The sequence below is a fragment of the Bactrocera neohumeralis genome, chromosome 5 (genome assembly GCF_024586455.1).
Source record: "Bactrocera neohumeralis isolate Rockhampton chromosome 5, APGP_CSIRO_Bneo_wtdbg2-racon-allhic-juicebox.fasta_v2, whole genome shotgun sequence".
Taxonomy (NCBI): domain Eukaryota; kingdom Metazoa; phylum Arthropoda; class Insecta; order Diptera; family Tephritidae; genus Bactrocera; species Bactrocera neohumeralis.
The window spans coordinates 40895537-40913705 of NC_065922.1; the positions used below are offsets into that span (position 1 = coordinate 40895537).

General features: G+C 35.1%; 1 protein-coding gene across 6 annotated transcripts in view; it reads right to left on the bottom strand.

The window, feature by feature from the left end:
- Positions 1-18169, bottom strand: part of LOC126759963 (GTPase-activating Rap/Ran-GAP domain-like protein 3) — an 86310-nt gene that overhangs the window by 57595 nt on the left and 10546 nt on the right. For 2 of the 6 annotated variants that reach the window (XM_050475250.1, XM_050475249.1), the window contains exon 2: positions 12218-12903. In XM_050475250.1, the coding sequence (XP_050331207.1) occupies positions 12218-12654 (437 nt within the window). In that variant the 5' untranslated portion in view covers positions 12655-12903. Of the gene's footprint in view, positions 1-1851; positions 2308-6524; positions 7304-12217; positions 12904-18169 lie in introns of those variants that run through there. The other 4 variants (XM_050475253.1, XM_050475251.1, XM_050475248.1 and 1 more) reach the window with 3 other exon arrangements.

Below are 18169 nucleotides of genomic sequence, written 5' to 3' on the forward strand. Positions count from 1 at the left end.
AAAAGTGGGAAAAATGTTTTTCACAAAATGGCGACTGCCTGAAAAAAAAAGTTTTTTGGATCACTTTTTCTAACTATTTCGATTTTTTTAAAAATAATAAAAATAAAAGTTTGAGGATGGGGCTAGTTGCAACCATAGACAAGCCTATAAAGAAGACTCTATAAAAATGTCAAGTAAATCGGTCCAGTACAGCCTGAGAAATCGTGGGTATCGTTCGGAAAAAGTCAGTTTTGAGAAAAACGCGTTTAAAGTTTAGGAGACAATTCAAGTGAACACGGACGCCATGTCACAAAATCGGCTGTATCTCCGAAAATAAGTCGAATTTTGAAAAATCCTTCCAAGGTCATATTTGTGAAAGTCTAAGCTTTCAAGATATGCAAAAAAAAAAATCGATTTTTTGCAAAATCTTAGACAAGAATACCCCCTTAAGAACGTGTCAGAATAACTTGTACTCAGAAAGTTTGGTCGATATAGCTTGAGTCGTGTGTCGTAAATATACACATTAAATTTATTAGGCGGTGAAGCCACACCTACGAGATTTTAAAAAAATATTAAATGCAAATAACCCTCCATACTTCCTTGTGGTGAAATGCAATTTGTATGTTCATATGTGGCTGGGTAATAGTATTTTATAGTTTTTCACTAAACAGCATTTTGTAGGACTGCCAGTGGTCCAATTCCACCCAGCTGCAATATCAACATCGTAAGTGCACCAAGAGACACCAAGGTGTATAAAATATAGTCAAGATATCTCAATTTTTTACCCAAGACAGACGAACGGGTGGGCTGACAGTCACCCGGCTTACAACTTATCATGTCATACCAATCATTTATAAATAAATAACAATATATACAACTCGACTAGTTTTCGGTATTACAGGTTCACACAACCGTTAGGTGAACAAAAGTATAATGCTCTGAGCAACATGTTGCGGCAGTATAAACATAAGGCAATTTACTTGTTAATCAAAAAAAAGCTATTTTTTACATGAAAATGTGTATGAATACAATTCAAATTTGGTTTAGACAGCACTCGCAGCAAAGTTATTGCCGCTTTTGTGTATTTTTCAATTTATTCGCCTTCACTTTTTTGTAATGGTTCTTTGTTAAGTTAAGCCAACTGCCGTACCGTCTGTGTGTACATTGAAGGGCAATAAAACATACCCGTAGGTTGATTTGTTTGCAGGCATATTACTGATATTTAGCCAGCGTAACTCAATTTAACTGAATACACACCCAAAGCAACAGTGTTTTATCATACGTTCGGTTTTTGGCTTTTAATATAGCCGACTAGACAGACTGTGGCTATGAAGTGAGCGAATCATGGTCTTTTATAATTACGATAATAGATATTAATTCAATGTAATGACATATTCTACTTCAATTTTTGAGTAAATTTTCTAATTTTCTAACAAAACTCAAAATTTCTTTTTATTAAATTAGTAAACAGTAAACCTAAACATACATATATCTCCATATGTGCATAAGCATTATGATACTAATAGTGTGAGAAAAATTCAAAAACTTTTTTGGAAACGTGTTTGACTTTTAAACTACACTACGCAACTTCTAAGAGCAATCGTTAGTCAACAGTCTACCACATTATGGTTTAAGTTGCTTCGAGTTTACGCTAGTTATTAACACAGTCAGAACCGAAGAAAAGTTTAGTGTATTTCTAGGCACTCGAGATCAAGTGAGTAATAGCAATAAGTTGTGGTTGACGAGCATACCAATACCTACATATATAAAATAAGAATCCTACGTATGAGTAATGAATGGTTCAAGAATAGTCCAATTAAAACTAGAACAAACATATATTTATGTGGGTATTACTGCAACTTTTTAATTGACCATGAGCAACAATATGTTGATTACTCTCTTGTTTTTATTTGGCCGCATTTCGAAATAAAGGCAGCTTTTAAACTCGCTCTAACTGTGACACTTCATGAATTTGCATATATTTTTCAACACAAACGCTCATATTCGAACCAATGTGTGTGTATATTGCTTCTGCTTAGTTTTCTTGCAAAGCAATCGCTTATCACATTTGCATATATTCACTTCAACACTTGTTTACTCTTCGCTGCTACGCGTTGCCCATTGTTGATGTTGGGCATGTTGTTACACTTCGCTTAAGTAAACCGTTTAGGAGCTGGCACATTTGGCCTCTTTCAACATGATTAATAACACTTGACAGATATTTTTTGTATCCACTGTGTACATTTTTTTTTATTTATTGTAGTTTCTGTACAGTCGAATGCCTTAGCGCCTAAAAGCGTACTCCGCACCATTCACCAACATATAATCTTGTCAACTGCTCGCGTTCGTCTGGTCATGTGAGTGTTAAAGTGGCGTCGTTGTAATACCTTAGTCAACAATCCACAGAATATTTGGACTGTATTGTGATGTCATAGTTATGAAGTATATAACAATTGCCTTTTGACACAAATTCGTGTTTACCTAAGTATGCAGTATACATATACGCAACTGTCGCATGGTGGATTGTATCGCGTATTGCGCATGTACAATGTTTATTCGATAAAATCTCTATGTGTATTGTGGTAGGTATGCATAAAACAGTTAAATGGCGGGAAAATATTTAAGTTCGCTTATCAGTCAAAAAGCTAAGAGCTAAAGGAAAAGCTCAGTAAATGCAAAGCTCTGGTGTGGAAAACTGATAAAGCAATAGAATAACTTGGAAAATTGCACATAATTGTACACAAGGTGGTGTAGTTAAATATTTCGTTTCGTGGTTTGAAAATTGAGAGTGAAATTGTTGCAATTTTGTATTTGTTATGAAAGTGTTTATTTATTCATGGCTATGATGCCTGAATACAGACGTTATCATGGTGCAAAAGCCAATTTTATTTTCGCCCTGAGTCCCGGCCTTTCTGGCGGATTACGTTTAAATTTTAGGTAATATTTTATACTGTCCGTTCCATCTTTTCCATGATTGTCCAATACTTTTTTCTTCACTTCACTAATGGTGTCATATTTTGTTGTCGTGCTCGGGCGTCCAGGACGCTTTTCATCGTTAACATCTTCTCGATCCGCTGTTGCTTTTTTTGCTATCTTCACCATATGCCACAGTGAACATTCGGAATGCATTCGCGCACTTAATCTTGTTTTTCGCACAGATTATTTAATTAATTTTTTGGAATAACCAAAAATCGAAGATGAACCAAAAACGTTTAAGCAAAACAGCTATCAAAATTAACTACACATTCAGTATAAGTACAACATACAAAACAATAAAACAATCAAATACACGTAATCAGCGAAAAATTGAAAATTCGGGATACTTTTTTTACAAACTTCATACATAATATGAACAGCTCCTAAAATAGTGTTAGTTCTGGTTAAGCGAATTGTAATCCGGATTACGTATTACTCACAATTTCAAGAAAATAAATGAAGTCCATATATATATTACCAAGAGCAAAAAATAGTTAGACTTTCGTATTCAATTCTTCAAAATTCCAAAAAAATCGTCCCCTTAAAGTCACCCCGCTTGGCCGAACACTCTTGTGTTTTTAAAGACAATTTCCAGAATAGCTTTCAAATGTTAATGTAATTTACTTGTATACTGGCAACCTCAGATCATTCATTTACTTCCTACATTTTCGCTTAAAAGTAAACTCATAAAGCATTTTATGTAGATGCACCGTTATGTAATAAACATTTAGAGTAATATTTGCACTTAAATATTTTTTAGACGCAAAAAATATTCACTCCATCGAGAGTGATTAGTCTTCGTTGGTGAGCCTATGAGTTTGCATTAAATGAATGTATAATTTTAGTTTTATTTCATTTCTTTCAAGGCAAAACTAAATTTTACTACAGACTTAATACATTTGTATTTATTAAGGGAATTTCTGTTATAGTGAAAATTTTTTGTTCTGTTCTTAGTAAAAAAAACAAAAAACTTGAAGAGAATCGGATCTTAATTGTAGAAGATGGGAAGAGGGGGGAAAAGTATCAAAAAATATATGAAAAATATTCCAATTCGATCAGAGAGGCAAGAAAGATTTTTGAATACTCCAAGAGAAAGAAGACATGCAAGACTCAATACGGTGGTGGTCCAAAGTCCAAAATTTCTATACACGTTGACCGATTTGTTCACAGAAAAGCTCCTGAAAACCTGAAATTTTATCGCAAGAGTTGATCGAAAGTTTTGGTTTGAATGTTTCCACTAGTACAATGGAAAGGAAACTACGAACATCTGAGTAGGAAAAAAGGGACTAGAATTTGCAAAACAATATCTAAATGTGCCAATCACATTTTGCGATAAAGTAATTTGATCCGATGAATTCAAAATCGAGCTAAGGAGTTAAAAAACACGTATACGAGTGTGGTGTCAACTTTCTGATCGCTTAAAACCACAGTGCTTACAATCATCAGTGAAGGGTGGAGGATATTCTCTCATGGTTTGGAGCTGTTTCTCAAAATTTGGTGTAGGTAGTGTATTTAAAATCGGTAGACGACGACGGTTGTTCACATTCTTAGCGAAAATTTGAAAATAAATGAGGAAAAAGTGAACTTGGGGTCGTTGACTACTCGCTATTTTGAAGAAGGCGTAAAGAATAACTGGCCTGGCCAGCTCAGTCACCAGATTTAAATCCATTTCAGCATTTGTGGTTAATTTTTGACTCCAAAATACCAAAAAGCAGCCGTACAAAATTGAAATAATCTTTTTAAAAACAAAGCGTCAATTTGACATTATTCCAATGAAAATATTAGAAAATTTGGTTCGAGGCATGCTAAAACGTCTTCGTGTAGTAATTCAGAATAAAAAGGGCAATATTAATTACTAAATTTGCTTTTAAACCAACGTTTTGTATTTTTTCAAAATTTATACTTCCATTTGAACACTTTCGTTTAAGAGTCCTTTTTTTAAAGTTGAAAAAAAAAATTGTTTATTTCTTTTCTGGGTAAAATATATTAATTTATAATTTGTTACTTAAATACCTATGAAAATGTAATATTAATGTACCAATTATTAATTGTTTACTTTAATAAAACTACCTTGAAATAATGTCTGTGAAAATTATGCTTTCATTTGATGCCTTGTGTATATCAGCCGATTACGGTTGTTGCGGCATGATATTTTCTGAAAATTTGGCAAAATACTAACGAAGAATCATTGCAGTGGCCAATAATTCTAGCTTCTCTTTACGAATAGCTGCGGGAATTTGGAGTGTACCACACCTCGATAAACGAAGAAAGCTGTCAATATAATCTTAATTTTTGACCTACTTTGATGTTGTTTTCTGGGATTCAGCTCACCTTTCCCACGATATGCGGCGATTGATCGTCTGTCTGTAAGCATAGATCCAATACTCATCGCCAGTAATGATACGTTTAATGACATCCAGGTGTCGGAACGCATTGTTTCACAGACTTAAACGAGACGTTGTTTTCGAAAAAATTTTGGGATTTTGATTCTAACGATGCCATTAAGATTTTTGACTGTTAATGGTCGATTCTCAAGCAACAATTCTCCTATTTTATTGAAGTGTTGATCAGATGCTGATGGCCATCCTGTACGTGGTTCGCTGTCAATGCGTTCTCTACCCTTTTTGAATAATTTCTCGCGACAAACAATTATCACCGAAGACCTTTCCCAACATTCTGAACGTTTCGGCACCAGAAATTCGATCCCGAACATAAAATTTAATGGAACTTATTTGTTTACTCACTACTTTGTTCACTCATCGCAAAAATGGTAGAGTTCTGTACTTTAGAAAGACATACTAAGCTCTAATGATTATTTTGATGTGGCATTTGGCACAGATGTCACTGACAGTCATACCGCCCTAGAAAAACATATTTCGACGAATGGGTTTTTGCACGAAATTCAAATTAAGAAGTAAGAAAGGGTTAAGTTCGGGTTAGTTTTAAGTGATACAGGCAAGCATTAGGTGAACAATGCTATTTTACTCTGTAGAGACATGTTGAAAGAGCAATGCTTATAAAATTTGTTGGATACGGATCATCTGGTTGACGTTTCGCACCCTAAGGTATCTCCCTGGTTTTAATTCATACAAGTTGAAGAGTATAAAATGTTCGGTTGCACCAGAACTTATCCCTTCTTTACCAATGCGCATTAGTTTCGAAAAATACAAGGGATCAACACCAACATCAAGCTCATCATGAACTAATTGTGGTCGACTTTCCTTTAAGTCTTCTGTGTTATTTTCCTAGCGGAACCTTATTTGTAGTTTCGTAATGATCCTCATATGAAAGACAGGCATTATTACAAACTTACTTCATTTATTGGCAATACTTTAATTTACAAAAAAATGTTAATACGATATTCCTTCTTACTGTAACCTAAATTTTATCTTTAAGTGACGCCTACGCAGGATATTTTCTGGATTTGAAATCTGGTTTGGTTTTAGGTGTTACTCCCGACCCTTAGGTGAAGAAACGAGCTGGGTGTTACCAGGGTGTAGCAGGGTTTGAAAATTTTCTTCAAAAATATAAACTTTTGTTTAACCCGAAAAAGGGCAGAATAATTTTACCTTCTCTCCTGAAAATATTGTTCGCCCTTAATGCATTGTTGAAATATCTTTGGCTGTGAACTGAAGCGGCGCCGACGGTACTGTAAATAATTCGCTGCCGCTATGGACTGGGCTTTGGAGCAGACGTCCAACTCCGACTTTGGCTCCTCGTCTTCCTCGTCAATTTTCTGTGACACACTGCTGCTAGTCGAGGAATGCAAACGTGCTCGACCAGAGCCACTAGGGGAGTGTGACTTTTGATCATGAACATTTTTCAAGAATTTGCGAGCAACTGTAACGGCACTGTCAATGCTATCTGCCGATGTAACTGCTATAACCGCGGCAGTTTGTGTAGCTTGCGTTACGGTTGCATGAGCAGCTGCAGCCGCAATTTCGACACCTGTCACTTGTGTTATATTGTGAATAAATATTTCAGCATTGGGTTTGGAGCAAGAAGCTCGAGCTCGAGTTAAATTGTTATTGTCTTTCTTGATTGCTTTCGGTGATTGACTATGACTTTGTTTCGGACGCAGTTGTGAGCACAGTGGCGATGACGGCAGTGAGTGTGTAGTTTGCGACGTTTTTCCTTCGTGTGTCGCTGTAGAACCACAAAACTGGCTGTTTGAATTTTTTCCCGAAAAAAATTCGCTGCGCATTAGTGACCACTTTGACATGTTTTGACTGCTTTTGCGAGTACACACGCGAAGAAAGTAAACATTCACTTTGGCGATTTTAAATTTTAATGAAACGAAAACATTTGTTAGAGAAGTTGGCAACATGTATTTTAAGTTCTAAGTTAGCACAGGAGCTATGGCTCCACAGTGTAACTTATAGAAGCCGAGGCACTGATATTAATTTTTATTTAAATAACTTGCATAATTCCCACTTTCATTTATTTCTACATATGTATTTATATGCCATCATTTCATTAATAATTTTTTTTTAATTTGATTTAATTTGCAGGAGCACACGCTCTCTTTGGAAGCACTTTAACCACTAAGCTATATACTTTCGAATCCTAATAAAAATTAATTTGTTTCTTTGAACGAAATACAAGTTTTTTATTTGATATTGTCAGGAAGACCACCAATGGAGAACTGATTTGCATATCTTTGCAAAAACCTGAGCAAACACCCTTCAGCTTATTGCCCACAAAGGAACCCACAATCACAATGCACTCTACACATTTACATATTTATAATATATACGAGTTGATTAATATATAACAGTCTTTATGCGTGGGAAAAGTATAGGTACACTTCAAAAATATACAAAAACAATAATTAATATAGTAAAATTTGCAATGTAAATAATGTATGACTTAAAATTTAATTCATATTTTCAACAAACCTTTGTTTTATATTTATACATTTTTGCAGAAAATTATTTATCTCTTATGAAAACTTAGTATTTCTAGATTCGCACATATACAAGGTCTGTCGCAAAAGAAACAGAACTTTTTAAATATAACTGTTTCTTGTGGCGCCACCTATTGGTGGGTATATGAAATAAAAAGTTTGATCGCTTGTTGATATTTCGTAAAAATTTTAAGACAATTGGATAACTACAATCGATGTTATCGATCAAAAAGTGACAGCAGCTTTTGGTCATCGGTCGTAAAATACAAAGAGCAAATGTTAACTTTTGCTTTAAACTTGGGAAAACGTTTACTGAAACATTTCAAATGATAAAAAAAGTTTATGGTGATCAGTGCTTATCCCGTAGTAATGTGCATGAGTGGTTTAAGCGATTCCAAGAAGGTCGTGAAGACCTCTGTGACGATCAGAAGTCGGTCGACTTCAGAAGTCAAAAATAAAGACAATGCTGATTTGTTTTTACGATTCCGAGGGTATTGTACACCGTGAATTCGTCCCACCTAGCCAAACGATTAATGCTGTGTTTTACCTTGGTGTTATGAAGCGTCTTTTGTCACGCATTCGTCGTGCTCGACCACAATACCGTGAGGCAGGGTCCTGGCGCCTGTTGCACGATAATGCGCCGTGTCATCGGTTGACGCTTGTCACTGATTTTTTGACAAAAAACTCCATATTAACCATTAATCACTCACCCTACTCACCTGATCTGGCACCCTGTGATTTTTTCCTATTTGGAAAACTTCATTTGCCCATGAAAGGACACTGGTTTCAGGACATTTCAGCTATCCAAAAGGCGACGACCGATATTCTCATGAGCATTCCGAAAAATTACCTTAAACACTCATTTGAAATGCTAATTGACCGGGCTAAACGCTGTATCGAAGCACAAGGAAACTACTTTGAATAAAAAAATTTAACTTTTGAAAAATATTAATTTTTTTTTTTTTTTTTTTAACAGTCCTGTTTCTTTTGCGACAGACCTTGTACGTAGACGTAATTGCAAATTTTTGGGTTGAAAATTTGTAGTCGAAAATCTTAATATAAGAATATATACGTTTCAGATACTTTTGTTTCAATATTATTATCTAATATAAAGGTTACTATCTCTTACTAAGTCTGACTATACTAGATATGACTAAGAAATACTATCTACCCTAGATTAGGATGAAATTCAAAGTAAATGTCCCTTAATCTTAGTTGTGGTTTTACCATAACAAATGATACTTTAACATAATGTTGGCCAGTGTGAATATCGAAATTAAAATATTACTGATAGAACCATCACTTTTCGAAGTGCATTCTTATTGTTTCTTCACCGTTTGTTATAAACTAGTGACCTATTTACCGTATTTCGAAATAGCATTTCCCTCCACATTTCTCACAATGCATCAGATTTATTTTTAAATGTCACTTGCTCACAAATGGAACACTCACTCAACCATCGGCCAACCATAACAAACTTAATCAACGTTATTTAATCACACTCGCTTCTGGTCACTATTGCAACCAATTTGCATACATTGCCACACCGCCTTTTCACTCAGCGTCACATAGATAAAATGCATACTAACAACATATTTGCCGTAAACCCTGCAACACCCTATTAACGTACAAGTGGCGATTTTCTTTCTTCACCCTCAGCTATCTCCATTTGCTAAAGCGCTGATAGATATTGCTTGAACGAATGAAAATTGCATTAATCAAATTATTTTGTAACCATTCACTCCAATTAGCATATTAAGCGAGGAAATTTCTCCGTTAGCGCTTCCATTTCGTCCGTTGAACTTACCGATAGCGTTTTAAATAGGTATATCATTTACTACACACACATCTTCAACAAATGGCTACTTTAAATTCAGAAGATCTATAGGGTGAGTTGTTTGCATGACAAAGTGTGCGGCGTTGGTATACCTTTTTATAAAATTTATAGCCTGGAAATATTTGTGACAAACAAACCAATCTGGAATTGTGGCTCATACGTATATGAAGTCAGTTACTGGCAGATGCGCATAAGGTAAATGTAACTAAGCATTTCAGGTGAGTATAACTAAATAGAGCGTATGGTATAGTCCCTGCGTTCCTGAGTGTGTTATATCACGAATACGTGTATCAAACTGATGTCAACTGTAAATCGCTTAGAAAATATTTTAAAACTGTTGCTTATCAAACATTGTAGATAAATATAAATAACCTTAACGGTGTCATTTATACCACCACAACATTGCATTTTACAGAGAGTCTCAGAGTATAATAGCTTTGTTACACTCTCGCTTTGATACATTGAGTGGAGATGCTGGTACACCATGTTGTATGAGTAATCGCTTGGTTCGCTGCTGATACTTAGCGTTGCTTGGTTGACTGAAAAGGGAGACGCAGGAGCGCCAGAGCGCAGGCGGCCGCACTTGAACCATCTTTAGGCGCATTATGCTCCATGGTAGTAGCCAAATTAAGCCTTATCCAAGAATTCGGTAGATTTGATAAAAAAAAACCTGATTTTTTTCAATCCCAGTTGCCCAATAACACATAAGTTGGAGCTTTGAGAGCTGTGGAATATATCACGTCTCAGCCGGCTGAAGGCTAGGCATTCATAAAGACAATGTTTCAGGGCTTCATGAAGCTCCGCGCATGCTCTGCGTTCCGATTTTCTGAAGATGGGATGGGTAGGTGCCCGGTATTGATCCCTACAGTAATACCAAGTTCCTTTTTACCAGGAAGTAGAAGCCTTTTTATCTGCCCACCATCCATACCACCTATATGTAGCTCTGTGGTATACTATGTGTTTCTAGTGTTCCAAGAGTTTTGGAGGTGTTCTTAAAGCACTAGGGAAACTCATGAGATTGCTATTCCCACAGAACTTCTGCGGGCCAACTCGTCTGCCTTTTTGTTCCCTTCTTGTCGTATGCAATTGTTTTTATTTGTAAGAATTATTCAAAGAGGCTCATGAACGCGTTGACGACGAACCACGTTCAGGATGGCCATCAACATCAACTAATAATCAACATGTTAATAACATAAAGGAATTGTTCGACGATTAACAGAGATCTTACTGTGATCGTTGGAATATCGGAAAGAGCAGATTTTGAAGAACAAATGAGAAACTTTAAAAATATGGACAAAGTCTTACTATTTTTTGTTCATAGTATTATATACATATATTAATTCCGAACCTCTGGTCGAAATTTTGCACCTTAAGTTGTTTCCTTGGCTTTGGTACTTTCAAGTTGCAAGACTGTGAAATTTTCAGTTGCACTCGAACATAGCCCTTCCTTACTAGTTTCATTTGTGTTACTGATATGGATTAAAAAAAACATGGAACATTATTAAACATTAAGTGAAATTGAACAAAATGTATTTTCTATATAAGAAAATTATATCTTCAAAAGGTTTCTTGAAATTTTTTAGTTCAAAACTAAAGAAGACTTTGAGCCGATGGGATTTTTTAGCCATTTGACCCCGCTATATTTTGGAAAAATGTAAGCCAGTGGTCTGTAACTCAACTTTATTCCTGCACGCTGAGCGCATTGTTTAACAACCCTGCATGCAGATTGTGTAACCTCACAATCAGAGTTAACAGGTTAAGGTTATGCTCACCTGAAAGTTCTTCGGAAGACCTCAAAATACCACTGATAATAATCTGTTCAACAATTGATAGTGATACAGACGCCTGCTAAAATGTATTAAAAATGTTGTTACTTATAATGTCTTAATTTAGCTTTCCTTGACCTTAAACTAGCTATGTTTATGTATCTTAATGAATTTAGACATAAATCAATATTTTCTTTATAAACTGTCAACACGTGTGCAAATAATAAAATCTCAAATAATAAAATCTCTCACCGGTGTCAAAGCTTTTCCATTCATGCGCTCTAGATTAGATCTCACCTTACGCACTGCTAGCTGCCAATTGTACCATATATGGCATACTTCTCTGTCAATCATATTCTGAACGAATGAGGTGGAGTGAGGAGCGTGAGCTATTTACTGGTCTAAGCCACACATAGCGTCAGATGAATTTAAGATGAATCACTTTATGAATCTTTACCACATAATAAATGCTCTTTTATCTTAGAGTTACGTGACTTAATTGTTAGAGAAGCCCGTACTCTTTGCAACAAGTTAATAATACAAAGCCACCAATTTACGTTCTTTCCTCACATTTACTTAAAAATTATTATACAATTCATTGATTATCGCAAAAAGCAAAGAAAAATGCATAGTGAGCTCTAGTAGTACAACATCCACCTTCTTTAAAAATACTTTAAAGCGGAAACATTAAAAACTCATGTTCGACGAATATTTTCTTTGTTTTGTTATTCTCGTTTACTTGCTAACACTTACCTGTTTGGCACAATTTTCACTCGGTCGTCAACCAGTTCCCATGAAGTAATTTTAATGGGCCATGCTATTTGTCCGAAACTTTCCTTAACCAAAGCCTCCCAAGCTGAATAGGATGTTGGTGTTGGTGTTGGCGTTGTCGTTGTGTTATTCGAAGTGGCAGCGCTGTAATTAGCGGTACTGTTGTCAACAGTTTGCAAGCGCTCTGAGCGTTCTAAGCGACCTTTTTTCCGATGCAACGGAGTGGTAAATGTTTGCACCAATGGCTGCAAAGGTGACGCTGGTACTAACGTTTGTAATGGCGACGGAGTATGTGGACTTGCTGCCTTAGGCTTGCTGTCTGTAGCTGCATCAACAGGCAGCATCATGCTGGCATCCGACACTGCGTCTATTGTTTGATTTGTTGCTGTGGAGGGTGATCGCTTTTCGTCACGTTCCATTATTTTTAATATTTTTTGTTCATTCTACTTATCCACTTGTTTATTTTTATAGAAAGTACTTTATTATCGGTATGTTGAAGGTACTTGGTTTAGATTTTCATTTGCAATTTGTATTTACTTTATGTATACGTGTGCAGGTGGTCCAAACTGACTGTAAAAGTGACTAATGGGTAAAGTTTTGTTTCCTTCGCGCTGTTGGGGCTATAGCTTCAAATATAAAACTTTGTATTTATGCAGGTACTTAGTGTGCTGAAAGAGAAAACAGAAACCAGCATTTAAACAAAACCAATGGAGCAATAACAAAATATGTCAATTAGTAGTAGTCGGGAAACTTGTATATATGTTAGTAAATACTAATGTGACTCAGTGAACCTCAATGGATTTCACCTAAACAATTTGTTGTTATCAACAAGTATACAGCAAGGCCAGCCAGTATATTCAGCAAAATTTCTACAGATGCCCCGGCAAATGACCCCAAACAAATACTGTTGTGCAAACTTTTTGCCTTTTCATCAATCAAAGTTCAATGAAACTTTTTTGGTGCCCTAATGCAGTTAGGAAAATTTGATTATTTTCATATTTTTTATGTTGCTAGTTGACACGTGCAAAATGTTTACAACTTCGATACGCCTTTAGTTTCTTACTTTGCTAATGATTTCGCGTATATATAAACTTTGTGATTAACGAGTAAAGATTCTAAAAATGCTATGTACAGATAAAGGAGTAACAGAAGGGTGTGCACGTTTGCTTGTTTATACAAACGAATATCTAAGGCTTAGTTTTCACAAAATTCGCATTTGGTCAACTTTTAATACAATCCTGCAAACATTTGTCCAATCTTATACTTCCTATATCGGTTTCAATGCAACACAACTGAATAAAATGAATAATCATCGGGTAATAAAAATGTGTAGCTCATGCACATATATGTTGAATATCGTAGTAACTTATACTAGTTAATGAAATAAAAATATAATTTTGTTCAATTCACAATTTCGTCCATTAAGGAATATTATTGTTTATTGCAACTGAAAGTATATTTTTAAATAAAGCTACTTTCAAGAAGTCAGTCGCTGCTATTATTTATGCAACACTGTAAAAAGGTGCTTAATGTATTTATTACGTTACACTACTACATACTATTAATCGTGCTGTATAGTAGCGCGTGTTGTGGCGTATGAGTAACGTGATGTGCTCAAACTTCGAAAAAGCTCCCAAAATGTAAACAGAGAAAGAGCAAATTTCGAATATATATTTTATATTACTTGTATATAGTGCTGCCAGATTGTGTGAAAGTTTTTCGTGATTTCATGCGTGCAGTAAATCGAAGTAGTTCAAACTTAAAGGGTTATGACACTAGATTTCTCTAGTATAATATTTACACTCCACTTCAAATCTCTAAATTGCTTATTTAGCTGGCAATGTGGTGAATCAAAAATAAATAAATTAAAGCAGGTTTGCCCAACATCAACGTTATAACTTTAAGAATATTTGCGCACGTTGCGTTGATACTTCGGCAGACAGTGTGTTATAAAAGTATTTTATCATTTTTATGAGGTTTTCTTTAGTTTATTTATTTATGTACAAGCCGCGGATTCGTATATAGCAGCAAAATACAAAAAGAAATGTCTTTTCAGTTATGTAATTATGTGTTATTTTTTTTTTATAAAATCCTATTGAAACATAGTTTTAAAATCGATTTCCCATTCATCGTTAAAATGAGTATAGTGTCGTTATGTATTCGTCTTTGTTATTAGAACGTGTGATGAACGACAGTTGAACGATGTGTTGGACAAGTGAAGGTCTTTAAAGAATCGATCTTAAGTCCTTAATTTAAAGTATGACTTTCTCCTAAAGAAAATTCGAAGTAAACAGCACGCTGCGCGTTACTGACAAGAAATAGCGTGCTACTCTGCCTTTGTCTTGCACAAGGGCCGAATTCACAGTGCGAAAGCAGTGCTTAGCACCACTGCTTTCATTTGTCATTACTATATCTATACTATATCTCCGCTATAGCTATTTTTTAATCCAATTTCAGTACTGGAGTTTTATTTAACGTAATTTTGTCATTGACTTGAGGTTTTTTTGTTGGTTTCGGCTGACTTTGTTATTATCTGCAGGACTGTAATGAATAGTTAAGACGACGTGGTAAGTAATTAAAGACACATGTGCGTTTAACGAAATCTGTCAAATGCAACTCGAAACCATCGTGTATGCCAGAGTGAGTGTTGAAGCTTTCTTTGCTTTTCGTATTTCGTGTTCACATACATACAAACGGGTTTAGCGAATAACAACAATGTCTGACTACTGCTTAATAAATTGGTTGTATAACCAGTGCGTAGTCCATAGGTATACTATCCAATTGATAGGGTCCCCAATAATACGGTCCCCTCATTGTATTGAGGTGTATTTTAAAGTTAAGATAAACTTTTTACAACAACATTAAGTAAATGAAAAGTTATACAAATGTAGATCTAAACAAGAACTTACTGAAAGCTCTTGAACACTGTTTTTCAGAATTATTACTTCCTTAATTAATAATCTTAAAAGATGTTCCTCAAAATTCTTCTACCTAAAACCCATGTCTATTGAAATTAAAAAATCGCTTAAAATAATCATCATAAATAAAATTTTTATAATTTTCTTACACTAGCTTAGATGAAAAGGATGATTTTCTTTTCTGTTCAAATATTGAATATTTTTCACGAATTTTCTTCTGAGCCAGCACTTAAATTTGCGTCATTATCTACTTGATGGTCAATTGAGAGGTATATTTGATAGTTTGGAAATGAAACTACCTTGAATATCTTTCCAATATTTTAAAGTAAATACCAGAAAAGTATATTGTTAAATAACATGCATGTACATTTATATATGTAATATTTGGTTGCAGCTCGAATTAATTTTCATGGACTTTGTGTGATCTTCTTTTTTCAGCCTTCCGCAAATGAAAAATCATCTCTTTATTTCACTAAACATAATTGGTGTTTGTAAACACTCAATAGTACAATAAATTCAGTAGTATATATGTACACACATATATATATATATATACGAGTACAAGTCAGTAATAACCGTTTAGCGTAGAGGCAACAAAAGATAGCCTCGAAAACGACAGACGTGGCCTAAATGTTCGCCGTATTTATGAGAGAAAAGACTCGCATTTGCATGAACATATAAACACACTTCCGTTTGAAATCATCAGAGCTTATTAAAACGAAAATTCATATTGCCCTGTGGAATTGCGATAGAGGCAACTGACACAACAGTACTCTCATTTAAAATTTTGTTTAATTTAATATGTGCCGATGCGATGTATGCTAATATGTCTTGTAAGGCATTTAAAAATTTGTAGGGAGGACGCTAAAACATCGCGCTTGAAAATTAAATCAGGAGTAGCTTAGAATTTGACTAAATTTGCTGTGAATTCATGTCATAAAATTTGAAACTTCACTTTACTGGTAAAAACTATAGGGCTTTAGCTGTTTCAAAACATGTTGTACCCTTTGTGTTTTCCCATAGACAGGTTTGACAGAAGCTAAAGAGGAGATAGCTCTTATTTATGTAGGTCGTTCCCGAAAAATTGGGTGCCCGGCCGTAATGAGTTATGAGTGGTAGCGAGCAGGAAACTTGGTTAAAAATTTGATATCACGCCCATATAGAAGATAATTTTTAATACGCATAAATAGAACCATTCACAGTTACCATGTTTTAAATGGTGAACAAAATAAATATAGTTTAAAAAAACTATAAAGCACGCCTTTAAAGCACAAGAAACTAAAAAGGAAAAAATAATTACAATAATATGGAAATGAAAGGTATTCTTATTGCGTTGAATAAAAAGTGAGGTGCTTTGAGTAAATTTTTTTACATCAAACAATCCTTGCTTTTTTAGCGCAATACTAGAGGTAGCAAAAAATAGGAATACTTTGTTCAAAATTTCAAAATTATTAATTCAATATCTATGTAGTAATCCCTCTTCGGCCCCAATACAGTTGTGTCAATGTGTATTCCAATACTCGAAACAGTGGCTAAAGTAAATTTCCGGAATGGCCTTCAATGTGCTTAGCCATTCAAGTTGTATGTCTTCAATTGATTCAAAACGATTGATACGGAGCGATAGTTTGAGTTCGATGAACAGCCAGAGATCACACGAAGATGAATCAAGCGAATTATTATTATTGGTTGAAAATTTGGCGAAAAACTCACGAAGAATCAATGCAGCGTGTGACGGTGCATTATCTAACAGCTTTGCGAAAACGACGCATCACACTCAAATAGTATTCCTTGTTGACAGTTTGGCCGGTCGGAAGAAATTCGGAGCGTCTGTTTTTGGGTGGTAAACATAAATCTCAGAATCATCGCCAGTAATAATACGTTTCATGACATCCTGGTAAACATTGTTTCACAGACGTTACCACGATGCTGTTTTCGAAAAAATTGAGTAATTTTACATTTGCTAAGTAACCGCAGCCAAAACTATTTAAAAATGATAACAATTAAAAAAGATTTACAGTTTTGATCCCCACTACCATTTCATTGATCGCAGCTGTATGTATTGAAAACATAAGAAGAAATAAATCAATTTAAGCAAAAGTATCGAGATTGATTACTTTCAATAATATTAATCTCACTTACAATTAACTGCACAACTTCACCTTACTTTACACTCATGAAAAATGCATTCTATTTCGTCTGGATAAAGTTTTGCTTGCTTCGGCTTTCCCGCCGAGCACGATGTTACCTGCTCTATCAGAATATTTCATCAGCATACTTTTTTCGTTGGCTGCTGTAAATGACAGTTAAATGCCTACAGCATCGCTTAAAATGTATGTATGAGTTGTAACTTGCTGACATTTAGCTTAACTCGTACTTTTTCTGTCGTTTCGAAGAGCGCGCCTACCTTCTTATCCAATACACTTAGCCACGTCTGTCTGCCACACGTGTCATGCATATTTAATATGGAATTTCTTGAAGCCGCTAAAGTGGAGCACGCATGATTTGCTCGTTCCAATGTCATTAGCATTTGAATTTGTTGTGGCAATATCGACAGGAGATTTCCTTTTAGTGTTCATGTGTTAAAATAATATTCATATGTGTACATAGAGTCGTATGCAAGAACAGTTTAAGTTGAGTTTAAGGAAAAGTTTGAAAGCTTACTCTATAGGATTTTTATGAGAGTAAGTTAAAAACTCCGACAATCACACAGATTAACTGTCGCGGTAGCAGCGAGGTGTCTAAATGATAATTTATCCGGTGTCATTCAGGGTTGAGATCTCAAACTGGACGTAGAGTCACGAAAACGAAATCTTCGCAATTCAATCTTCACTCTTTACGGCGTTGATGTACTGTGTTTTCGAGCTCTATTAAATATTTAGGACAAAAGATGAAAGCTAAGCTGGAGAGAACACATCGGCCCCATACTAACGTATGATGGTGCAGTGGTATTGTGGACCGCGTTTTCGCCGTATTAAGCCCCGGGAACAGGTGCAACAGGTCTGCTTGCTGGGGATTA